The sequence below is a fragment of the Glandiceps talaboti genome, chromosome 5 (assembly GCF_964340395.1).
Source record: "Glandiceps talaboti chromosome 5, keGlaTala1.1, whole genome shotgun sequence".
Taxonomy (NCBI): Eukaryota; Metazoa; Hemichordata; class Enteropneusta; family Spengelidae; genus Glandiceps; species Glandiceps talaboti.
Window position 1 is genome coordinate 1010387 of NC_135553.1, and position 27687 is coordinate 1038073.

Below are 27687 nucleotides of genomic sequence, written 5' to 3' on the forward strand. Positions count from 1 at the left end.
TTCCGTTGAGTCAACACCGCAACAAGGTATAGATTCAACAGATTCTTTGGGAAGTTCCTCTGACTGTGTTCATTATTGAAATTGACGTTTCTGATGACAACCGCGTGCGAGTGGTGTGTTGTTGTTATTTCACATATACCATACATATATATTTACAAGTTGTTTTTTAAAACTTTATATCGACCTTTTGAGAACAATAACGTTGGGAATTGACTGTTATTCAAATCCAATGCAAGTCCTACATAATTGCTATCAAGTAAGATCCTTTACACCCATTTCCGTTTCAGAATACTTTGATGTCTGAAATAAGTGTTACCTTGGGAACAATAAAATCCGATTAAGTATTTGTAATATTATTTTCAGAAACTTTGCAATGATATTTAACAATGTCCATTTGTGTACAGATATATCCATGACAACGTTTGGTTCAATGCAAAGACGTATGATAGTGTCATTATAAATATCAGTTTATTACACGAGGATATCAAGACTTGGCTAACGAGAATAAAAACTACAAAAGTTGAGATTACACAATTCAGTCTCTGCGTGTTGTCTGATCATGATGGTTTCTCTAAGATAAGCAAATTGGTACATAATATACTATCCATGTGTTGATTTCGAAAGAGATTGAATTTAGCAATACAAAGCACTGGTATCAGTTGATATATTCAAGTAGTAAATTGCTATTTGATAATATGTGACCGTGTTCCAGTCCTGTATAATACCAAAACTGAATTCAATCTGCACACAACAAACCATTTGGGTAGTATGTCTTGTATGAAGACTTGTTTTTCTCATACGGTACCAAGATCTACTTGTCAAGATATACTTAGTCAACCTATACTTTTTACATGTATGTCGTTGTCCGTCTTACAATGTCTTGCAAGAGACTAGAACTAATTGAATTTGATAAAACTTTTTACAATTGCTTATTTGTTTGTTTGTTTGTTCGCTTGCTTGTTTGTTTGTTTGTTTGTTTGACCGTGTATAAGTATTTGTTTGTTTGCCCCGTTACTTCTCCACAATGTACGGTCACAGCCGGTAGAATCAAACAAGACGAGCGTAATTCGTAACTCATCGCGAATCCCAGGAATGAAAAAAACTCATTGCCAAATCATGAAAAATAACAATTGTCGATCACGTGTCATGAAAATACAAGATTTTGACACGTTACTTTAATTGGTTGTCCTTTTTGTTGAAATCGATACATTGCGCGTCATCTATTAAATTTTATGTTTTCACCGTCGAGTTAGGCCGGCAGTTAGGTTTTAAAACTGTGCAGCTCTTGTCTGTGGTGACCGGTGGGTGACGTATAGTCAGGGGAACAGTTTTGATATGACGGGTTATTTAGCATGTACATCCAGGTTTTTCGTTATTCATTCATTAATACGACGTTGTTGTTTTAACGAAACTAAGGTGCAATGTAGCTGTCGACTATGACTACCACCACCACCACCACCACCACCACCACCACCACCGCCGCCGCCGCCGCCGCCGCCGCCGCCGCAACAACAACAACAACAACAACAACAACAACAACAAAGACAGACAGACAGACAGACAGACAGACAGACAGACAGACAGACAGACAGACAGACAGACAGACAGACAGACAGGCAGACAGACAGACAGAATAACGAACGATAGAAGCGAAATTATTAGTGATATGATAAAGATAAGTGAAACAAGAATACTAAAATGTTATCCAATACACAACATACATTTGATAAGCTGAGAGCTTTCGACTGCAACCAGTGTTGTTTACTGATGATAATAGGGCGCTATTGAAGTGGAGCAAAGATCAGAAAAGCTTTAAAAAATATGGTGACATCATAGTTATTTTTTTCGACTATTCTTTCATTTTGTGTTGTGTTGTTTACATTTTCGTTGCATGATATTTTGTTGTGTTGTATATACTATGCATAAGCCTATTTCTCCTAAGGACGATACGATATGTAGTGACTCTACTTCTGCCACACTATTACACTATTACTACTGTTGCTGCTGTTGATGCTACTGCTACTGCTACTGCTACTGCTGCTACTACTACTACTACTACTACTACTACTACTACTACTACTACTACTACTACTACTACTACTACTATTATTACTTTTGTGTTCACCTCGGCGGAATCTGATCGAAATATCAAACAAACCGGCTTAAGTGATGTACTCCACGTATCCAAGGCTACATTGATAAAACAAGTGTGTGAGTAGTAATTAAAATACCTGGAGGCAGACATTGAGTCATCAATGGGAATGAAGGCAGACTGATGTTTATCAAGAAAAACACAACATTACCAGTGACGTTATTCAATCTGGTTTGAAGACCTACTGTCAAACACATCAAAGCAGCTGGAGATACGAAAGCAACAGTGCTATTTCATGTGTCTCCGTTTTGGATAAGACTCCGTTTTGGACATAGATATTTGATCAATGGTCCATCAATAGTTTGACTGACTGACTGACTGACTGACTGACTGACTGACTGACTGACTGACTGACTGACTGACTGACTAACTGTCTGACTGGCTGACTAATGAAGTGATTGGTAGAGTTATTTATTTGTTGAATGGCAGTTTCACTGGCGGTTTGTTGGTTGATAATTTTGTTGATTGATCGACAGGCTAAATGAGAGTGAGTGGTAAGTCATTCCTTGGTATTAAAACACACAAGAAAGATATACGACTTATACGACAAAATGCATGTAACAAAAACTACAGATCACTTTATTTCATATACTTTTCCTTAATTACTAATTATTAGTTTCTATGCTGTATGCTTGGTCTGATGTTTTTAAAAAAATGCTTAACATTTTTAACCCCCTCCCCACACCGCCTACTCTCAGTCACTTTCAAACCAATTTTGTAAAAGTTAGATTTGACAAACAAGAAATACAATCAGACATGTGCGTTGTTCCCTGGCAGGGATTTCCGTCATACAAATCGCCTACAGTAATGTCCCGAAGAAGGCCGATGAGGGCGGCATGGCACTGAGTATTAAAGTTTCGATTAACTAACTAACTGAATAAAACTGGAGCTACTTGATTCCAAAGTAAATTACAATGTTAATAGTGATTTAGAAAGTAATGAAGTGTATGGAAGTTCACGTTCTGATCAACATTTTAGCAGTTCATGAAGAAGGGTGAACTGTTGCATTTTGCTGTAGAAAGACAACTAGAAAAAAAAGTATATATAATATATATATATATATATATATATATATATATATATATATAAACTATATATATAAATAAATAAATATATATATATTTTTATATATATATATATATATATATATATATATATTTATATATATATATATATATATATATAACTCGGTGAGTATCAATCTGCTAAGTCAGTTCTCTATACCACAGAGGCAGAGCGCAATAGTTTGTCTGATGATCGCACTATGCGTGAAACTCCGAGTTACAACCAAGAAAGAGTTCCAGAACTACCAAAACTATATATATATATACTAGTATATATTATTGCGATATGACTCCAAAGAAAATATCCATCAGATGTCGGTCTAGGACTTTTCATAACCACTTCACGTTAACACAACAGCACAGGTGAATCCCAATTATTTCACATTGAAATAAGTTTTTCTTTGTCGCCGATTACTATGTCTATGTTTATACATATCAGAGTCATCCTTGTCGTATACCACTTCTTTTTAAAGTTTAATATATCAAATGTTTCTCCTTTTAATCTTTCCATCAAAATGACGCCGTATCGTGCCATACCATGTCCTGGACATTTTTGAATTAGTAGTCCATTGGTTAGTCTACTCATTCAGTGACTATCCGCCATACACTTCAAGCAAATTCGGAATGAGTTACGATTCCTTTTCTTGGGCAGCTTTCGCTTTCAGTTAGTGGTGATATCAACAAGAGGTAGGCAACAGTGAAGAATACCATACAGCCGATCACAGTTGATACACATGCATAGGTTGCTGTCCAACATTGGTTGGAAGGAACTTCTATACCTTTACTGGAATATCTGTGATAGATACACCAGAATGCCATCTGAGCGTAAGTTACCCAGCATAAAACAAAGATTAAGACCAGAGCTGTAATCACCCAGTACATGAAGTCTGCTACTACTTCTATATCGTTCTCGGTTAACGTTTCATTAACTGTCTGAATTAAATTTTCAAGTCCAGGATATTGTTCTGCTGGTTTGAAATCCGTTCTATTTTTCGAATAAATATTGATCAAATGGTCATCTTCTAATGAGCTGCAAATTCTAGGTTTAGTTGAAATATAAACCTAAACCGGAAAAAAAGAAAGAATGACAATTCAAGATTACCGGTGTTTGTGTAGTTCACATCATGTCGTGAAAATAAAAATAAAAGCAGAAGAATCAGTCGACGCTGGGGGCGCTAGCCTCTTGTCGAGATTTAAAAAAAAAAGAATACAGCTGTCAAATTTTGTTTTTCATTTTTAGTCCGTTTATACTTTGCATTCTACTCTTCTATTAGGATTACTGTGATGAAGACGAACATTTTTGTGTACCTTACATTGTACTGAGGTAATACATGTTTCATAAAATCCATTGTGAAAAGTACTCCTATAAGAAACAATAATTTGTTGTCTGTCTCTTTACTAGTCCTGTCGACTGTATCATTGAAATTGAAACCGAAATTCAAATGAGACTGCTTAGTTCTTATATTGTGTAATGTATTTGATATCCCTAAAAAGAATATGGTCACATGAAAAATTACCAGTCTAGGATAGGCTTTTTCCAATTTAAATTTCAAATTGGAAGTTAGTCTGACGTAGCATCATTCAACTTAATATACTGGAAACAACTTACCCTTTGCTCGTCTATCAAAATGAAAACCAATGTATAATTAGAACTTGGTGCTTGCTCAGCCAGTGATGTTTTGGCACTTATCAAGGAAAGTTTGATGGCATCCCAATTGAATAATCTAGATGCAAGAAAGGAGAAAACGAAAGAAATGAATTTCATGGTGGACTTGTTAATCAACAACTGGATCAGAGTGTTGACTTGACAGACAATACATTGTTATCAAAGTCAGTAAAAAAGTCTAAAAACTGTCTAATGAAATACAAGTTTCAGAGAAATCATAAATAGTCCAGTTGTTTCTATACAATGTTTCATTGTTGCCGTTAGCAACATGATCACATGGTTTCTGCCAGTCATTATATATGAATATGGGAGTGCGTTGGGGAGTAGGTCGACAACCTGTTGATCCATGATCTTTCAATCGACAAGTTTTGTTGAAATAACCTAACAAACACATTTAAGGTGTAATGACTTCTCAAAAGAAATGAACACAAAAGGCCTCTGACCTGACAACTTAGTGCTTATGTAGAAGGAGTCAATCACGTGTTTCAATACTTTCTAAATGTATTCATAAACACCGGTTTATTGTGGTTTATATTTGTATAACCCTGTATCCTCGTGACCTCGTGACCTCGTCTATTACGACAAACTAAAAACATTGTCGAAATTCATTGAGTCAATTTGTGAAATTTGTGACGTATTTAAATTTTATGAAGGGCACCCATTTCACGACCATCGTAAACCAGTGACGTCTCGTTGTCCCAATCTGACGTCTTATAGTTAGTGTTGCCTCTAGGCACATCTCAACCTGTCTCCATTATTGACGTCACCAAACATGTCAACTTTACGAGCTATTCACGCTACTCGTCCTCACAACGTGTTAGATTTTTTTTTTAAAAACATCGACACCTATCCTTACAAATATATAGACACTGTATTTTTGATTATTTGCAAGCGAACACTCTCCGAAAGTTTCAAGTATTGGCAGAACGATTCAATTCTTCAGCGTGACGCACTGATAGTTCGTAAAGACAAAGGAATGCCTACAGCAATATCTATACACACTAGTTCTATTTTACCTATTTCATCTCTAAAGTCTATTGTCTATAACCCAGAATTCTGGTACGGTTCTAACATTATTTTGTAACGAGATAATAAATGGCATGAAATAAGGATATCGATCAACGAAGACAACACCATTCAAAGAAAGTGTCAAACATTACCAAATATGTAACGAACGCTTCCAATACATTGTCGTATAAACAACAGCGTCTTTTACGGCATCGTCTTGATATTTCGAAGTGTCGTGGCAGAAATATCAGCTCCGGTTTGCCAGAGTTTTCCTATATATCGCTTCCTAAACAAGAAACTTGTTTCTTATTATTAGGGAAAGACAGATTGAACGCCATCTCAAATACTGTAATAGCTTCATGTCAGTGTGTACTCACATTTCTGTCTCGTTCCAAGAAAGCTTGCTAACCAATACCAAGTTCACGGAGAACCCTTTACAGTTCTTGGGCGAGGCTGAATTACATGAACATGACGAAGTAAAAATGTGATCACTGCTATCATCCGAAGAAGCTTCGATTACAGCAACTGTTTAGGTAGAGAAATGTAACATGTTTTGAGTTACAACTGAACATGTTCCCTTACGAAATGCTAGCATAATGTGCACTAGAACGGTCAAATGTAAACAGAAATTGTTGATATCCGAACTTGCTTGGAATACATCACTTCGTTTGTACAAACACGACCGATTTGGATTATTTTAGAGTAAGACAGGAATACATTTCTATATGTTTTGTTACGTTATGGTAGTTTAACGGCCACTCAAAAGTAGTAAATATCCCATAATATTGACATGAATCTACGCTGACGTCATTAGGAACAAAAAATGAATGATGTAATAAATTTCAAAGTGAAACCACAGTACATTAATAATCGATATAATCGATAATGCCACCAATGTCTATGATTTGTATTTGCACTTTTATTGACATTTTAATGACATCAAATGTTTGAACGTTATACTCTCATGTAAAAGTCACGTGATCACTACTAAAATGTACTTCTGGATCGACTATGTCTACGTCACTTCAAAACATTTCTGATTTTTATATATTTTGACACTGTATTATGGATAAGAAATAAGATGGCGTTTGAGAGTTCGTGTATGAAGACCACATTAAATATTGCAATGACTACACTAAGTAAACAAAGACATACTCATAGTTCATATATGTGTCTATATATAACATTTCTGCTGCCTTAGTGAATGCTTAATCTATTTCCATTCATAAAATGTTGTATTTCGTATTGAAAGTTTATCTAAGTCGAATTCTCAACTTCATACTATTTCACAACCAATAGAATAATCCAACATCACAAACAGACGCATACTGAAGTACGCGTTCGTATCAGCTTCAACACTTCAAAAACACTTAATAATTGTAAAAAAAGTAAGTGAAAATGAGTTAATTCATTATCTAAACAATAAATAAACTATTACCTTGAAGGATTGACAGTTCATTTACACCTGGTAAATGGCACATAGTACCAACTTTCTCTATACAAACACAGGATTGGCTTTGGTTGTCATTGTTACATTCCGAAATAAGAACAGGGTTTGGTAACGACGTTGATGCTCCAGGGTTAATAGATTTGGTGGCAGTCAAATGAACAAACACAATAATCCATATCCAAGCAGTATATATCATAAATTTATACCTCTCAAATGAGAACATAATGATGAGATATTAAGTACACGAAGTCACTGTTCAGCTAAAAAAGGAAACAAACAAACAGTTGCTTATATTATGCGACGCAAGACTTGTGAACAGCTTCACTTAAATCCCAGACTGGAAAGAATGCTAGATAACACGTTGATGAATACTGAGGGGTGTGTATAGTCAATACCTTGCCTTGTCAAAACTTCCCTTCTTTTGTCTGCAGGCTATGTTAGAGTCTGTTAAATCATTGTACCAAATGGCGTGTGTATACACGTTCGTGTCGCATCATTACCTTTTAGTTTAGAAGTGACGTGACTAGCGACAGGTGCAAGGGATACGATGAACAGGTGAACGTACGTAATTCAATTGTTAGTGAACAATTCAGACGTTTTCTTGAAATCACGACAAAACTGCTGTTTACGTAGTTTGACGTCCGAGTTGTTGCTAAATCGGGCTGACTTCTACTAGCTTTTACGTGGGTGTTATATTTATACCTTTGTTAACAGTTTCTCAGGCATAAACACTTACTTTCACCTTGGCAAGTAAAAGATGAATGTATGACCTTGACAGAGTCTTAATCTTACCTTTAAAGCAACTTTCTTACTAACTCTATCCTTGTTTTGGAATTAACACAGAAGAGGAAACTGACGTCACAACACAGTCTGGAATTGTCAGTGTCGATATTGTTATGGGTGAAAAATCTCTACTCTACTCTACTCTACTCTACTCTACTCTACTCTACTCTACTCTACTCTACTCTACTCTACTCTACTCTACTCTACTCTACTCTACTCTACTCTACTCTACTCTACTCTACTCTACTCTACTCTACTCTACTCTACTCTACTCTACTCTACTCTACTCTACTCTACTCTACTCTACTCTACTCTACTCTACTCTACTCTACTCTACTCTACTCTACTCTACTCTACTCTACTCTACTCTACTCTACTCTACTCTACTCTACTCTACTCTACTCTACTCTACTCTACTCTACTCTACTCTACTCTACTCTACTCTACTCTACTCTACTCTACTCTACTCTACTCTACTCTACTCTACTCTACTCTACTCTACTCTACTCTACTCTACTCTACTCTACTCTACTCTACTCTACTCTACTCTACTCTACTCTACTCTACTCTACTCTACTCTACTCTACTCTACTCTACTCTACTCTACTCTACTCTACTCTACTCTACTCTACTCTACTCTACTCTACTCTACTCTACTCTACTCTACTCTACTCTACTCTACTCTACTCTACTCTACTCTACTCTACTCTACTCTACTCTACTCTACTCTACTCTACTCTACTCTACTCTACTCTACTCTACTCTACTCTACTCTACTCTACTCTACTCTACTCTACTCTACTCTACTCTACTCTACTCTACTCTACTCTACTCTACTCTACTCTACTCTACTCTACTCTACTCTACTCTACTCTACTCTACTCTACTCTACTCTACTCTACTCTACTCTACTCTACTCTACTCTACTCTACTCTACTCTACTCTACTCTACTCTACTCTACTCTACTCTACTCTACTCTACTCTACTCTACTCTACTCTACTCTACTCTACTCTACTCTACTCTACTCTACTCTACTCTACTCTACTCTACTCTACTCTACTCTACTCTACTCTACTCTACTCTACTCTACTCTACTCTACTCTACTCTACTCTACTCTACTCTACTCTACTCTACTCTACTCTACTCTACTCTACTCTACTCTACTCTACTCTACTCTACTCTACTCTACTCTACTCTACTCTACTCTACTCTACTCTACTCTACTCTACTCTACTCTACTCTACTCTACTCTACTCTACTCTACTCTACTCTACTCTACTCTACTCTACTCTACTCTACTCTACTCTACTCTACTCTACTCTACTCTACTCTACTCTACTCTACTCTACTCTACTCTACTCTACTCTACTCTACTCTACTCTACTCTACTCTACTCTACTCTACTCTACTCTACTCTACTCTACTCTACTCTACTCTACTCTACTCTACTCTACTCTACTCTACTCTACTCTACTCTACTCTACTCTACTCTACTCTACTCTACTCTACTCTACTCTACTCTACTCTACTCTACTCTACTCTACTCTACTCTACTCTACTCTACTCTACTCTACTCTACTCTACTCTACTCTACTCTACTCTACTCTACTCTACTCTACTCTACTCTACTCTACTCTACTCTACTCTACTCTACTCTACTCTACTCTACTCTACTCTACTCTACTCTACTCTACTCTACTCTACTCTACTCTACTCTACTCTACTCTACTCTACTCTACTCTACTCTACTCTACTCTACTCTACTCTACTCTACTCTACTCTACTCTACTCTACTCTACTCTACTCTACTCTACTCTACTCTACTCTACTCTACTCTACTCTACTCTACTCTACTCTACTCTACTCTACTCTACTCTACTCTACTCTACTCTACTCTACTCTACTCTACTCTACTCTACTCTACTCTACTCTACTCTACTCTACTCTACTCTACTCTACTCTACTCTACTCTACTCTACTCTACTCTACACCTCAGTTTGTGTGTCAGGATCGTGCCTATTATATGACTTTTCTAAAGTTTTTTTCCCATGGTTGTTGTCAATCGGTGACCCGAGGTCAGTCACAAAATGGCGACAAGTTCGTCGGCTGCGTTGAACACAGGGACATCAATGAAGGGTAACGAGTCGAGGTCGTCGTCTAAAGCGAAGAAAATCTCAACAAGTGTTGACTATGGAGAGCAGATTCGACAACTAGAAATGTATGTGCTGTAAAATAGTTGAATGATATTTCAAGTCTTCAGTAAGGGGCAAGTGTTTTGCTAGCTAAAGTGATCACCGAATGATCATCACTTTAAGCATAATAAGTAACAGAACTCATTCCTACAATTACAGACAGATATATTGATACGACATTAATATCTGAGCACCGACTTTAGCTTTATATTTTTACACACATTGAAATTTATCAAGTATCATTATTTTGACATGCTAGGTTTACGACATTTCTGGAATTTGGCAAGCAGCCATGTCGAGGAGTATCAGCCATAAACCATAACATAAAAGTTACACAGGCATGATAATAAAATCACCATGTAATGGGAGGGTGTAAGGGTTTCACGGTAACAGATAGGGTCAGTGAAATACAGCCCCAGGCAGTTTCAGTTGTCATTTCTTGGCAGTGTGCCAGGTGGTGGAAGCTTAGTATGAAAATGCCATATAACTGTTATGCTAATCATGGTATTATATTTAATATAATTATAACTTATTATCAATGTAGTACTTGTTTCACTGAGAGATATGTTGTAGTATTTCAAAAACAGTATCAAAGTAAAGAATAATTTATAAGCAGCATGTGTTGTTGTTGTTGTTGTTGTTGTTGTTGCATGAATGAAAACAATTCAAAAAGACTGAAACTTTAGAATTGTAATCCTGACACATTTGAATTTATATATTATATTTTGAATCAGAGTGTAAATCTTATTTACATGTGTAGTCTTTCTTGTTTTTCACTAGGTGGTGGTGATAACGCCATTGGTAAACAGATGAAAGCCAGTAGTTCTGTCAATTTGAATCTTACATCTAAAGTGCACAATGATCTTGATTCTATGAAAAGTGATATGAAAGAACAGGTAATGGTGTAGCTTACAATTCTCTATTGAATTTAGTCAAATAATAATATGGACAGTATCATGGTTCATAATGATATCGACTGTGAGCTAATAAAGACCATGGAGAAAGATTTGTGCCTGACAGTCATTCAGATACTTGCCAACTTGAAATAGTGGTGTTATGTTTTTGTTTTTGTACTAGATGGAGTAAGGGAAGAATATTATGTGTTTTTTCTGTTCCATTTTTGATCAAATAGCCACTCACACAATAGATGTACACCTTTGCTTCAGTTTATTTTATTTAACATTTTTTTCACATTACCATTTGTCTTTCTTTTTTCTTTTTACTTTACTAATATTTTTTTTTCATTTGTTGACAGTTTTTATGTTTGGTATGTATTTAGAGTACTGAAATCTGTGAACAACAGAGAAGGCATTTCAGACATGCAATAGAGGAATTACAAACTAAATTGAATGAAACAGTTATTGGTAGAGATTCAGTACTGGACTTGAGGTATGTAGAAATATTTGAGTCCCAGAATAATGTTAATAACAGTTTCTGCAATGTACTTATAAATCTTGTTTGTTAGTTGATCAATTATATAACAAAGGTGAAGTCAGCAATCTACTTAAAAATCATGTTTGTAAGTTGATCAATTATATGACAGGGGTGAAGTCAACAAGGGTGAAGTCAGCAACAATGAAAAGTATTAATTATCATAACATACTAAATTGAGATAAAATCACGATTCTCCGACATCCATAAGTGAACTAATTGTATGTCAACTTCAAGTGAACTAATTGTATGTCAACTTCAAGTGAACTAATTGCATGTCAACTTCAAGTGAACTAATTATATGTCAACTTCAAGTGAACTAATTGCATGTCAACTTCAAGTAAACTAATTGCATGTCAACTTCAAGTGAACTAATTGTATGTCAACTTCAAGTGAACTAATTATATGTCAACTTCAAGTGAACTAATTGTATGTCAACTTCAAGTGAACTAATTATATGTCAACTTCAAGTGAACTAATTGCATGTCAACTTCAAGTGAACTAATTGCATGTCAACTTCAAGTGAACTAATTGTATGTCAACTTCAAGTGAACTAATTGTATGTCAACTTCAAGTGAACTAATTGTATGTCAACTTCAAGTAAACTAATTGTATGTCAACTTCAAGTAAACTAATTGCATGTCAACTTCAAGTGAACTAATTGCATGTCAACTTCAAGTAAACTAATTGCATGTCAACTTCAAGTGAACTAATTGTATGTCAACTTCAAGTAAACTAATTGTATGTCAACTTCAAGTAAACTAATTGCATGTCAACTTCAAGTAAACTAATTGCATGTCAACTTCAAGTAAACTAATTGCATGTCAACTTCAAGTGAACTAATTGCATGTCAACTTCAAGTAAACTAATTGTATGTCAACTTCAAGTGAACTAATTGTATGTCAACTTCAAGTAAACTAATTGCATGTCAACTTCAAGTGAACTAACTGCATGTCAACTTCAAGTAAACTAATTGTATATCAACTTCTGAACTAATTGTATGTCAACTTCAAGTGAACTAATTGTATGTCAACTTCAAGTAAACTAATTGCATGTCAACTTCAAGTAAACTAATTGTATGTCAACTTCAAGTAAACTAATTGCATGTCAACTTCAAGTAAACTAATTGTATGTCAACTTCAAGTAAACTAATTGTATGTCAACTTCAAGTAAACTAATTGTATGTCAACTTCAAGTGAACTAATTATAATATCACACAAGTATACAGTACAGCCTGTGTGATACACAAATTATTATCTTTTAGTATTTATTATTATTGTCTGTGTGTCTATCTGTGTCTTGTTGCAGTACATTTAAATGGTGTATTTCATTTAGACAAAATGTAAAAAGAATTTGCAATCTTGGTATCTTAGTTTAGAATATGCAGTTTCTTATTGGTGTCTGAGTGGTTGTATCAGTGAACGGTGACTTGTAATGGGCTGTATTAAATTGCAATATAATCCAGTCTAACTGTAAGTATTTTACCATTGAAGACATGCAGATCCTTATCAATATACATGATATCTCCACATTTGTACCCTTTGTTTCATTTGATCTTGTCTAGGCCCTGGTGGATATGAACTCAAGAATGGAAGTAATGCAGCAGAAACTAGACACATCAAACTCTACTCTACTCTACTCTACTCTACTCAGGGAGTGTCTGAATATATTATACCACACTATGTATCTAAGCTTGATTTTAACATTAATACCTTCTCTGGGAATTGAACCAGATTTTAACATTAATACCTTCCCTGGGAATTGAACCTGCACCCATTTAGGCTTCAGCCTTGAAATCCAGATTTTTAACCACTACACCTCTTGGATCTTGTGATTACCTATGTTATATTAACTGTTTATATCTTAATAATCAATGACCCCCCACATTGATAAATAGCTGTTTCTTTACTTGTCATACTGTTTGTTTGGTATTTCTTTTTGTATCATATTGTTTGTTTGTTATTTCTTTACTCACATTGTTCGGTGTTTCTTTACTTGTCATTGTTTTAGTGTTTCTTGTCATATTGTTTGTTTAGTTATTTACTTTGTCATATTGTTTGTTCAGCTTTCTTTACGTGATAGATAATGAACGAGTTTGATTGATTATGCGTTATAACACGAGGGGGCGTAGCCCCGAGTGTTTGACGCATAATCAACCAAACAAGTTCATTATCTCACTTATCACCACGGCGATAACAATAGAATTTGCATGTATTCTTTTTTATGAATAGACATACTAACAGGAATGGAGACACTAGCAACAGCCAACAACACCTAAATTTACTTTCTGCACTTCTCAACATCTTACCGGCTACTTTGTAAGTAATTCTCCATTAACCCGTGTATGCCTTTACACTTACTTTTGAACCTCTTTTACAAATCACTGAGTCACACCCCCTAATCACCCGTTACGTCCCCTCGATCTTTTGTGACCATGGACAAGGAAATATGTATCAACTCATGGGTTGATTATAAATATTGGTGATTTGTTTTGTTAACTTATGAAACTGATTAAAGAAGTCATGATTATGGGCCACTTAGGAATACAACGAATAAAAAAAGACACTGTAAATGTATTCAATAATTAATTGTAGGTCAATGCTATTGTTACAGTAGCACCACAGCACATTTTCATCTCGGCATTCGTCTTGGACAGTAACGAATAAATCACAAAAACTTATCTCAAGCATACCAATAGACAATCATATATCACTTTTATGTTGTAATTTCTTTATTAAAATGGCTAAAAATATAACTTACAAGAAGGTTAAAAAGTCACTAGATATTTATCAAAAATATTTACAGACATAAGTATAAATTTACACTTTCACCAAGCGAGGCAAATTGGCGTAGGCTACATAGCATATGTATCGATTTGCAGTATGTATCGAGTCCAGTGAAGACATTGCGAGTCATCTGCGAATACTATAACGTCACAGTAAGTAGCGGCCGTGGAAAGGTAGCAGTTATCAAAGAATGTGTGTGTGTAAGCTCACATTGGATCACCCCTCCATACACATATATCGATCCCGCATACTATAAAAGTTGGGATACTGTAAAAACAGAGAAGTACGAAAAATATAGTCCCAGTCAGAAAGAACGACTACCGTTGTCGTCATATTTCTCGTGAAGGCAGTATAGGTGGCACAACACAGAGGTGCCATAATGCTTTATTATTGAATGCAATGTCATACCCTCCTTGTTTGAATCGAAAGAAGTCATTATAGTACATGTCAGTTTATTAACCCAGAAACAATGACATCCAAGTCACGATGCACTCTTGTTTGCAAATGAGAGAAATATGGAGTTTTCCTTTCAATTAGCGGATGTTTTGATATAAAACGATTGTCGTTAGTGTTGAATATTTCTCTTAGCGTTTGAGGCAACACAGAAACCTGGACTTAATCCCGAGTTAGCAGTACAGTCACCAGACATCATGTTGGGCCTGAAGCCCAGCCTGAAGGCGTACTCAAGCAGAGGTATTCATAGTTTTTGATAAAATACTTGTATTCCCTGATCATTTGTGCTTGATCATGTCCATACAATGCCCGACCCACTGCTAATGCCACATACCGCATTCTGTTTTCTGAGCAACCACAACGTTCCAACGATTGCCACAAAATTTATCGCCGCAACAAGGGCTAGTAATACCAGCGCCCCCAACGGCTGGAACAGAAAAAGTTTAAATCCTTCTAGCAGTCTCCTATTTTTGTAGTCCAGCTTGTAGCACACGTCATGTGATTTACAACCTCGTACGTAAACGTTACAAAGGATTTGAATGAAAAACGCCAACGCGATAAAATCCAAAATAGACAGAGGTCCGATCAACATCAACCCAAGGTCCACAGCTTCGTCATATGTTAGCCCAAGGGTCAAAAAGGTATATGAAGTTTGAGGACCACTTTGTAATATTTCATTCCAATTGTTTATAATATGCTTCAAAGCAAGAAAATAATCTCGATCAGACAAGTATCCTCTTGAATTCCATAATTCCACTTTTGCTTTTTTGTCACTCAAAATTTCACAGATTTCTTCGCCAGTGCTGATGTAAATCTGCAAAAGAAATTATTACAATCTGATTAGTTTTTTTATGCAGATTTTTTAGTCACCTTATAAAACATACATAAATCGAAAACCTCAATGTATATGTGTAGAGGTAGGTACGTATGAAATAGAAAGTAAATATATTATCCTTGAGTGATATATTGATGATTGAGACGATGGCGAGTAACAGTGATTCTTACAGTGTGAACGAAACTATGTAATACAAGGGATCGGTAAAATTATAGTGCATCCACAGATGAAACGTTAGGCCTTTTTTGGCTTTGATAATAACAAAACCGTTTTCCGTTTTGGATCCGACGCGTAGTTCTCGCGATAATAAACTGTTTCAATCGCAAACAAATAGTTCTCCTACATATTTCAACCCCCAGTCCTCAAAGCCACACTCATAGACTACTCCACACTGTTCTCCTTTATCAAGTGATACCATGTATTTTTGTAAGTAATTGGCAATTTTTTACTAAATGTATATTTGGATATTTGAGGGGGGAAATGTCTCAGTTGCAGCTACTGACATGTAAGCCATCGTATACGCAACGACGTCGCTGTTGTTGATACAAGTTCTTGCAATAGCGCCCTCACAGGTAGTTCACACAGACAATGGTTCAGACAGTATTTGTATCTGCGCAGTTACAATGTGGATGGATTGACGCTTGTATGCACAATAGTAATGTTTCCGGTATTTTTATATTCAAATTCATAGGTTTTAACTGGTATGAATAAATCAAGTGTAAACATCTGATGACACGTTTGGCTATAAATGTATATACAAGAAGAGTTACATGTAAGAAACCTACCACTTTGTCTTTCGCAGATAGCAAGAGAACAGCATCGTTGCCACAAGCTCCAAGCTGCCATGCCCTTCTTCTCAAATATTTTGACCAAAGACTGGCTTCTTTTAAAATTTCGTATTTTTCTGGAGATTCTCTGCAAACCAATCAAAACACAGCATCATAAATAGTGACGATGTGTGTGTGTGTGTGTGTGTGTGTGTGTGTGTGTGTGTGTGTGTGCGTGTGTGTGTGTGTGTGTGTGAATATACAGTTGCATTCTTTGATTTTCCAAATAAATAATGAAAATCTGTTCCCTTCAAAAAAATCCAAATATAAGTTGACCAGAGGTTTAATTACTGACAAAATCATGCAATAATTTACAAACAAAGTTTTAATTTATTGTATTTTATGCCCTATTTCAAATTTAAGCTTAGCTTTTTTTCTGCATATTACACAATAAATTGATACTTTTAAAGTTCAATGTACAGGTAATTGGGAATGCAATGACCTTGAACCATTCTTATTCAGAGATGTGTTTGTCATAATCGTGGTCGTCGTCATCGTCACAGCAGCCGCCTGCGCCGCAGCCACCACCACCACACCATCACCACCACCACCAACAACAACAACAACAACAACAACAACAACATTGATCCTCCTCAAATCGTGCTAGATTTATATAATGAATTTATCAATATAAGTTTACTGTAAATTATGATAATCATGAAGCATAGACAATATACAGTATACTAATATGATAACCTGTACCTAAAATGAAGAGTGATACTATTAAGTGGAGAACGTGTCACCATTTAATACGTTTGTATGTTTCATCTAATCAAGCGATTTCTTTTTCTGTGTTTCTTTTGTTATATTTACTGTCCCTTTTTCATTATTTTTCGGAGTGAATACAAAACATCTGATGGACTTGATCATGACAGCCATCATTGGTTTCTTATTGTACGTACAAGTCAGTCTCAAAGACGCCGCCATAGTAAGTAATCGGTCTATACACCTGTTAACCACACTAGCTCTGAATGTGTTATCGTTGTTTTTGTTTACATATGTGTTTTATTTCAAGTCATAGTACCTTATCGGCATTACAATTGATGCATGATGAAGCAGAAAACAGTCGTCAGCTATTCGACTTTAAGTGTCTAAAAGTCAAGTAAAGTGTAGATCGTGATTTAATACCAGGTATAGTGAAAATAAGAAGTCATACTATAGCCTCTAGATATTGTTGTGAAAACGCTTTCCTGTAATTTGATACCTCTAGCATGACTAGTGTAAGCATATGATATATACGGTTGTGAAGCAACATGCTCATAAACATAAAATACGAAAAAAAGCAAATCTGCCCATAGTTGGAATCACTATCTCATTACCTCACTCAATTAGAACCATAAAGGTCAATTCCATTCTCAATTTGTTATTCTTACACATTCTCCTTAATGGGTTGTCTTATATAGTTACAAGGATAAATCCATTAACTTGAGGTTACTGTCGGACTTGTATATCGTGCCGGGATATCGCAGGAACGAAACAGACACATCTGTCGCATTACTACCCGTGGTACAGATATGTGGACCCGAGAGAGTCGAGGGTTAAGGTCGTCGATCTCGTAACTCTAGCTGAAATAATGACGTGCTATTTTATGTAATAACGGAACGTAAGTTCCCCTCTTTGTCTGGTGCATGCAACTGTTCTGAGTAAATTAAAAAGCCATTAATAATGTAGATATACGTCGCACCTCTCCACCAAACACAGTAAGTTTATTTATTCCAGCATTTTGGTGCAGTCTAACTATATTAGCTGTAACTTATGAGTCGTTATCACAATAGTAAGTCTATGTATGAAAGGGCAGTATTGTAATCTACTAGAAAATTACATGTTTTAACGTAATATTTGCAAACTCTGTGTGCTCCTAAATATGTTCACGCTATGTTTTTGAAGTTCACAAATGACATGTTTATACCATTTCAAATTATACACAACACAATCCCGTAAGCTTATATTAGGTAATTTTTACCTTTTTAGATTCAATTTCAGTTTGCTGCCAATATGGTTGCTTCACAATGTGAAAAATGTATATATGTATTAAGATAGGATAGTTTATCTTCATTTGTACAGGTCATGCACTACAGCACAGACAAGATACTTACAAAAATTGCCAATTACTTACAAAAAATACATTGTATCTGATAATTAGTTGGCTGTGACTAAAGTAACGCCTGCGCACATGGTACATTATTTATGATCATGACAACAGCAAGTTTGGACCATTAGCACGTTTTCGACATTTGAACCTCGATTGCTGTTACTGGAAAGTACATTAAACTTATCATTATAATAATCTATAAATGCACGACACTATTTCAAAACATTACTCTAAAATAAGCCAAAATTCCATCTACCTGTCAGTCATATCACACTAATTGATGGGTCAATTTAAATTATGGAGATTACAAATTTTCTCAATTTAAATATTTATTGCGATAGTGTATGCAAGTAGATTGATGCTATATAAATATTATGGGATAGTGTATGCGAGTAGATTGGTGCTATGTGAATATTATGGGATTGTTTTGTCTACGTCACGGTATTGGGTAAAATATGGCTCACCTTTTCCCAAAACCAAACGTGTGACAATTATGAAAATGATTTATGGTCCAATTTAAATGGTCTGCAATGTTCTAACCCAGTCTATCACTTTATATTCAATGCATAGTTTATTGGTCTAATATACTACTATGATACAGTATACATATACTTCCTGTAATTTCATCTTCAGTATATGTATGTATGAAAGGTTTGAACCATAACAAGACTAGTTTCGCACCTCAGTGGGATTTCTGCCATTCTAACCATTCAAAGGTTAATACTGGTATCTGACAGTGTTTGTATTCAGTGTCTGACCTGTACCAAACTTTATGAACTTCTTTTGACCTTAATCATCACATCATGTGACACAAGGGTATATCATATCGTTGCTATGACAACTTATTAGTGTCCTTGGGCATGACAATTCGTTTAGTATCCTTGAACATAAATCAAAATTTTGAAATTTAGAATTTACATCCAGACTGATACCAGCAGGGTTCAATCGAACCTACATACTACTAATATCGTCGTCTGCACATAATAGCACGTTCCCGCCTAAATAATGTAAACGAAATAATTTGGTTTTTTAGTCTAAAATTAAGACAATAATTACATTAAGGTAAAAACTCATTAAATAACAAGGTTTTCCTATTTTTTCATTTATTCATTGTCACAGTGTTCAGGGGATAAAATGTCTGATATAAATTACGCTATTTAATTCATACATTAACACAGTATTTTACACCAATTTGTTAAGTTAAGAATTCGTGCAATTTAAGCTATTTTGTAATCTCGTATTGAAATATCACTGAGTAAAAAGTGGACGCCATAAGGTCTCTTCATAATATGACGTGTTGTGACATTTACCCTTAATATGAATAAGTGCTGACATGTGTTTTAGAATGATCCATACGACGTGTCAAACATTACCACATAATATCATAAACGTCTAAAATCCCAGAAACCTACCTAAGTCTGGGTCAAAGTTCACGTCACATATCTGAACGTGACAAAGTAAATGGACACTGTTTTCCTGTCGGTATACTTGTGTTTAATTAAATATACAATTTTTAAAATTAAATATACCAATTTCAATATGAAGTGTTGTATTAAACTCGACGTGGAACAGTATAATAGCGGGTCTGAATCAGCACCGCGTATAACAAAACTGTCCGCTTCAAAAATTGTTATAAGTTTACGATTTTCACGACCAAAACATTCCCTTTTGTATCAAGTTCCTAATTTTCACATCAGGAAATAGTGGATGTTTCTGAATAAAACATTACGGTAGACAACCAAAAAAGGCAGGTATCCCATTAGTCACGAAGTTAAGACTGGTCACCTCTATATTTTAGACTTGAGCCGTAAAATTAGTTAATTCGAAATGTGCGAGTGTCTCGTAATACCTTTTCTTTGCCCAAGGGAAGGATGTAATCTTTTTAGATATATTGTACTTACTGTTTACGTCTCGAGTGTGTGACTAAAGTCTTTGGCAATGTATTATACCCTACATATTACCTTACATTACTGTAGTATTACATTTGGCCTCGACACATTCCGTCACATTTTGATGACAACGGGTAATCGGCATACCTAGCATAGTAATAAACCAGGCAGTACAAACTTTTATGATGGATCTAAGTCCATAGAGTCAGTGCCCTCCCCTACTTCGGAGGTAGTTTTTACAAAGTCATCGAGACTACAGATTGTTTTGGATAGTACTTCTCGTCGCCAATTAGGGCTAAGCCTCTTTGCGTTCGACGCTTGGGTGCACATATAACTGCCCACTAACAATTAGACATTAGATAACCCTCTTTTGTGTTCTTTTTGTAAAGATTCAATAGTTCTTAGTTGGTGGTTTAGGTGGCCGATGACAAATAATTCCTAATGTTCACGTACGTGTTTTTCTTTAACGTATGAATGCATGTCAGTGTATATGTTCTGACCTGGTCTTCCCTACTTCACTATTACACGTTAATACATTTATCATAGCATAACGAGACTCACTATTTCATTACATGAACGGCCACCATCATTACCATGCGTCAATAAATCGACCGTGGTTAGAAAAGTCATTCACGTGACTAAAATAAAGGAATCCGGTAAAAGAAAGGCTTGCAAAACATGAAACCAGTGAATCTAATGTACCGTTTGTTTTCGGTTTAAATCCGAAATTAATGAAATAGTCGCCGTGGGCAGACATATGAGAATCGATAAAGTAACCCAACCAGTAAGAACGCGATCCGGTGATTTCATTGTTATTTTACCAGTCACTATAACTAGCTACACGAATATCTAAACTTAGATATGGCTGCATTTAATTGTAATAACAGATGGCAATCTCTATAAATATGATACATTTATGACAGGACAGCCCTTTACGGCAGGACAGTCCTTTACGCTATTAAGTGCTATGGTCGCTGTACGGTTTGGGTTTGTTGTTGTCTATTTGTGTCACAAATGTAATACTTAACATCGGGCGTCAGTGCTATAGGCATTTAAAGGGGGCTATTTGTCTTAATGTCTATTCTGTCATAACATACATGTAGACTTATCATTGGATTTCAGGTATACTTTTGTACACTCACGGTAATAACCATTATATTATGGTTATAATTCACATTCAGTGCAATATCAGTATATGTTTGTACAGTATACATTTTAATACTGTAACTTTGCAATAGCAGCCATACCTCTTATTCATGAACGCTGTCACAAAATTTCATAACTGTCAGATGTGAACTCGCCATAATCAGTCTTTATTTGGAGAGTTTAACTGGCATCTAAAAGTCATTGTTCAGAAAATGCTAACTTAAAAAATACAATCTTACAGTATGATCATTCCGAACAGAGTGGACCGTTTCTATGGAAACGGCTATGTCTAGCAGACACTTGAGTTAACTCCAGTGACTCACTGGGACTGTGTATGACAGCTACGTGCATTGTGTTTATCCTATAAGTACTCTACTATTTCTCTCAATTGGCGTTCAATTGGGCTACTGTCGGTGGGTACTGTTTTACTTCTTCTATTTTTCCCTTTCTCTGTCTTTAAAAAAAAATATGTGCACGTGTCCAGCGAAGAATAAACATTTTATTTATTACTGTTTCTATGGAAACATTACATTTTATTCCTGGTTAGAGTTATTTGATGCGGTGATTTTGGCACAAACGCACGCCAATCGACTTCATTACTTACATTATTTGTACACCAGTAATTCTATTTTACGATAACTCCCGAATTCAAACCGTGTCCCATATAACATGCAGCAACAATGTCTCTTGTTTGTCGGTCAACGTCTACATTTTTTACAACGCAGTGACACTACCGTTTTTTGTAAAGTGCAATCCTCATAAAGCAGTAGCCTTGTTTATCCCAAAGTGTCCGTTTAGAAGCGAGTACATATATCTCCTCAAATCATCTCTAGATCTTTACATGGACTTGACTCGAGTGTTGACCCAAACGTCTGACAGCAACCTATTTGGAGACACAATGTCCTGTCAAAAACAGACACGACCACTTTCTGTGTGTCCTGATTTTGCAGACGAGCAATTTTGTCTGTTGAAACATCGCCCTTGATTATTCGACTTACATTGTGCACACTTGTCAAGATCGTAAAAGGTGGCCGTACCATCACAATGTGATCAATCTCTGACATTTTGTGACCTGGTCTCAGTACTTCAACCAATGCAATCAATCACTCTTTTCACTCCATCGAGCTCTATCTTTAAACATTGTCTTTTACTGTTGGAAAGTTCAATGGTTTTCCGACACACTGGGTGATTGAAATCACATAATTACAGTAACTCGGGGACACCTACGATTGAAAATGCAAATAGCAGTCCCGTAAATCCTGTATTTAAAATGTAGTACACAAGAAAAGTGTTTTACTGCGCTCTTTTTCACACAGTGAAAGGTAACCTTGCTTGTACGTAGAACTATTACTCATACTGTTATTATGCCTTATGTAGGCGTACGGTGTCTACATACGGGGTCTACATACGTACACACTTCAACGACACAATAGTACTTATTGCAACCATCAATTGTACCAACATGAAAATAACATCGTATGGCGACAAAAAATCACTGAAAACAAACAATAAACTAAATTCGGGTATGTTAAAAAATTGATTTTAAAAATCAAGTCAATTTAAATTCAATTTCCTTTTATTTATTGGTTTTACAAAGTAACACTAACAACTATTATTATAGTTGCTTTGTTTCGACCAATTCAAGAATTTCGGATTTCAGTATTTGCCCCGGGTAAAAAGCCACTCGAAATGCCATCGTTTTGTTTCATTCTTTGTACATGATCTACTTGTCACTGAGATGTATGATGTATAACTCATGAATATGTACATGTTGGCGATTTCATTTTGTCGATTTCATGTTGTCGATTTCATGTTCCAATTGTTCCTCTTTATTTTACCATTATATTAAATAAACAATGATTATTGATTAACATTTCATGTTTACTTTGTTATCATATTTTTCAAAAGCTTCTTTTAAAAATCAATATGTTATTGAGAATGTATTGTAGATTTATGCATATATTCATTATACATAGTGCTTATGTACATATGTCATATTGCGTACATTTGACGACTCGTTATCCTTAAAGCTTGTATTTGAATATATCGTTAAAATAGAAGTAGCTGGCTTATCTGCCTTATGAACATTAAGCTATGTATACTTGCATTTCATTGATTGTTCAGAGGTATAATGTTTATACACACACACCACATACATACATACACAAAGACTCTCTCTCCTTTGCACACACACATACACCATACTCACTCACTCACTCACTCACTCACTCACTCACTCTTTCTTTCAATCGTGTATACACACAGTGTCGTGTTAATTTGTACAGCGTTTCTATTCCCGTCCGAATTTCAAGTTCGATTTCTTAACCAAACACAAGATAGCCACTTAAAATTTCAGTAAAAGAGTGAAATCCAATTACTGTAATTAAAATGTAATGTTATTCCAGCTGAAACAAATTAACGTGATTACAGTTATTCAAGGAACTTACGGATTGTTGTAATTTTCTGTACTCATTCGATTTAGCAACGCCACAGATATGACGTAACCTTGTTTTTCACCACGACCATTGGTACATCTATCACACGTACATTTAGTTGTTTGTCTCATGTCTTCCAGTAGATCATCCAGTGTTAATACTAAAAACAAACAACAGATCATCCAGTGTTAATACTAAAAACAAACAAATTAACACTTTTGTTGTCCATTAATTAGGCATTTCAGAAACGAAAGTCACAAACAACAATTTCCATCTGTACAGAAACAATGTCAGATTTATAATGCCACGCTAAGGAGAAGAAGCTGATTATTATAGACAGAAAACTAACGACATTCTACTGGGAATATACCAAGGTGACATGAAAATAATTGTAAAATTCCTCAAATATTTCATGACATGAAACCGTTCCAGATAAATTAATTACCAATTCTGATAGGATTATTGCGATCCAATTAATTTTCACTAATTTGTGAGGATCAATGAACATTGCAACCCAGATGTCTCACTCCTACTATAATAAATAGTTTAACTTGACATTCACAATCTATAAAGAGTAATAAAACACCCCTTATTCTACTCCGTGTACAAATATTTCCTAACTGTACTAGGGTCAAGTTTATCCGATGACGGAAACAAACTATACAGTGCGCTGGTGGTGGCATATTTGCATTGTGCATTACTGTGTTTGTTTCATGTGGCGTTGTTCTTTACCGGTTTTTATGTGGAATTGTGCTACACTGTGTTTATTTCATCTGGTATGGTGCTATACTGTGTTTTCATGTGATGTTATTGTGTTCATATCAGTGATACGACCATGGTTTATCAGTCATGTACGCTACCGGGCTTTCACACTGACACATATGCCTCAGTTTTCTGTGATCAGACCTTGGTATTTATTTAAAGTTTGTGCTGTTACTGGATTCTATTTGACTTACGAGATTGACCTATGCATCGGTACACTGTTAATTTCAATGATTGCAGTCTATACACACACTTGACGAGCACAACTAGTCAATGTTTTACTATGACGGAGAAAAGCTATCGGACCCGTTACCATCGCCACCCCATTATTTGTTGCCTCAAATGACTTTGTTAAAATAGACGAGTTGGTCTTGAAGTCTCGAGTGTTTAAGCAAACAGCTCTATACAACATCGCCACGCTAGTGTTCGAATTAATACATCGACCCAGAGGCGAGTTTCAAAGTGCGAATTGGAAAAGCGACCTGACCCTAGAGGCCATCATAGATGTATGAATGTTTGGTGTCTTAGCATTCCTACTCCGTTATGCCAATCTTCGTCATAATGCTGTCTGATAAGCAACACTCAAACTTCCAACGCGTCTGTGTGGTTATTTTAAGTTTAGTCATAAAATAGTTTAAACTGGCTAACTGCACTCTTTGCCCCAATGTAAAGACTACAGAAACCTAACATTTCAGGTGGGAATTGTGAAAAGACATACTCTTATCTCGCCTATGTTTTGAAGAGTAATAACACGACTAAAATTTCAAAATGTGAAGCAAGAGTTTTACGGTCTGTTTAACAAACTTAAAGGAAATCTCAGTCCGAGGAAAAGAAGTCATTGCGAACAAAAACAGACCCACTGGCCCTGGGCACAACACTGTCCCAGTGTAAGCACACAAACATTGTTACACGACCCAGCGTCAGACATGTCTGGAATTTCAATAGAAATGCAGTCATACTTAGAATACGTTAACTTTACCTTCTTCGTTCGTAAGTATTCCATTTGGATCACATATCCACGACTCTCTATTGGGATGGTTGCAAATACTTGTCGAGTCCTGTGGGTTGGGATAGTCTTTCATATTCCACTCTGACGGTGGAACAGCTAAAAAATTCTTCTCGTTCCAACTCTTGACTAATTCACACAGCAACAGGGGCAGATAAAGCAAACGAATCCACCATTTATAATCCATGTTTGGAGTGTCAAAATCAGGTCATTCGCAAACATGGAGTAACAGCCTCGTAGTTTCTTACAGTCCACATTGATTACCACCAGCTAAGCGAGGTCACTCGGTTGTTACAAATCTGCATTATAAAAGATACCAGTTATCGCAGTGGCCACTGGGTAAAAACCTATGTTCATTGTACACTTGATTACTTACATTGTACACCATCTCAATACCAAAAATATCGCTGCTGGCGAGGAGTGTCCTTTGTCGTCTAGAATTACTCCGGTCATCATTTTTAAATTGCTATCTTTTGTGGGGGAACTAGCACACTAGTAAATCCCTCGGTCCCACAAGCAGAAACTAATTCATGTACAAGTGAGTTTGTAGTGTGTGGGTAAAAATACGATTAAAAATACGAACAAAGCATAATAGTGGTGGTATTCAGTTGGTACAGTGCAACGTCAATATGCCAAGCGTGAGGGTTTTTATTTGGATACTATCGAAGCCACAATAATCTCCTAAAAGGTTAAACACACATACAAAGTTTATTCTTGGGTCTCAAATTTTGGAGTAAAACCAAGACAGGCATGATACAATATATGCAATTTTCCAATCACCACACACGAAAAGAACTCTACAAACGTCACAATGTGTGTCGAATCGAAAGCTCTTACCTTACTATTGTACCTCCCGTGTTTGCTGTGTGTAGAGCTTGTTGTTATCTTCGTGTGAAAAATAAACTTGCAAATGAAACAAACGATAGTCGATCATTTCTAGTCAATTTCTAGTATCGCTGCGACTAGTTTCTACGTGGACTCTGAATGTGTGAATGTCAGTGCAATCGTTGTCACAAAGCAATTAAGGCTACCAATTCTTTGCATTGTGTCTCGCTACATATAGTACATCGATCGGTTTAATATCCCAATATTACTTTCACTGCTACCAGTTCTAAACTGTAGAGGGCGTCCCACTAGTGGCTTGATCTACCAGTGGTAGCGAGGTCTTGAAATTCGATAGCACTAGACTATGTTATTACGGACTCTCCGTGCAGAGAAGAACACAACCATTGAATCCACAAAATACCACTGACAGTGATAAAAATAATACTGAGTGTAGGTAATGGAAATCATCCAATTTAAGGTGAAATAAATGAAAAAAGAAGAGAGGCGATGGTATTGGTAGAGCTCACTGTACTTATGATCTAAGAAGCAATTCATATATTCTTGCACGAAATGATTGTAGTTACATTCACATAATACTCCACTGTCACTCACTGTCATGGGAAGAACAATGTCGCTGTCACGGGGAGGAGAACTTCTTTGCAAGTAGGACAGAGATGTATGAATGTTCCAAAATTCCAAAGCTTGAATCATGGACTTAACAATTCAAATGTGTCCATAAACCGTGCAGTACTTCTAAGCTTGAACCATGGACTTAACAATTCAAATGTGTCCATAAACCGAGCAGTACTTCTAAGCTTGAACCATGGACTTAACAATTCAAATGTGTCCATAAACCGAGCAGTACTTCTAAGCTTGAACCAT

General features: G+C 35.9%; 1 protein-coding gene across 1 annotated transcript; it reads right to left on the reverse strand.

The window, feature by feature from the left end:
• Nucleotides 1-3345: 3345 nt before the first annotated feature.
• On the reverse strand, nucleotides 3346-7795 carry LOC144435751 (uncharacterized). The gene is made up of 5 exons (XM_078124364.1): nucleotides 7736-7795; nucleotides 7329-7600; nucleotides 6268-6415; nucleotides 4826-4940; nucleotides 3346-4278 (listed from the first exon to the last, which is right to left on the reverse strand). The coding sequence occupies exons 2-5, from the start codon at nucleotides 7561-7563 to the stop codon at nucleotides 3826-3828; spliced, it is 951 nt and encodes a 316-aa protein (XP_077980490.1). The 5' UTR covers nucleotides 7564-7600; nucleotides 7736-7795; the 3' UTR covers nucleotides 3346-3825.
• Nucleotides 7796-27687: the final 19892 nt, after the last annotated feature.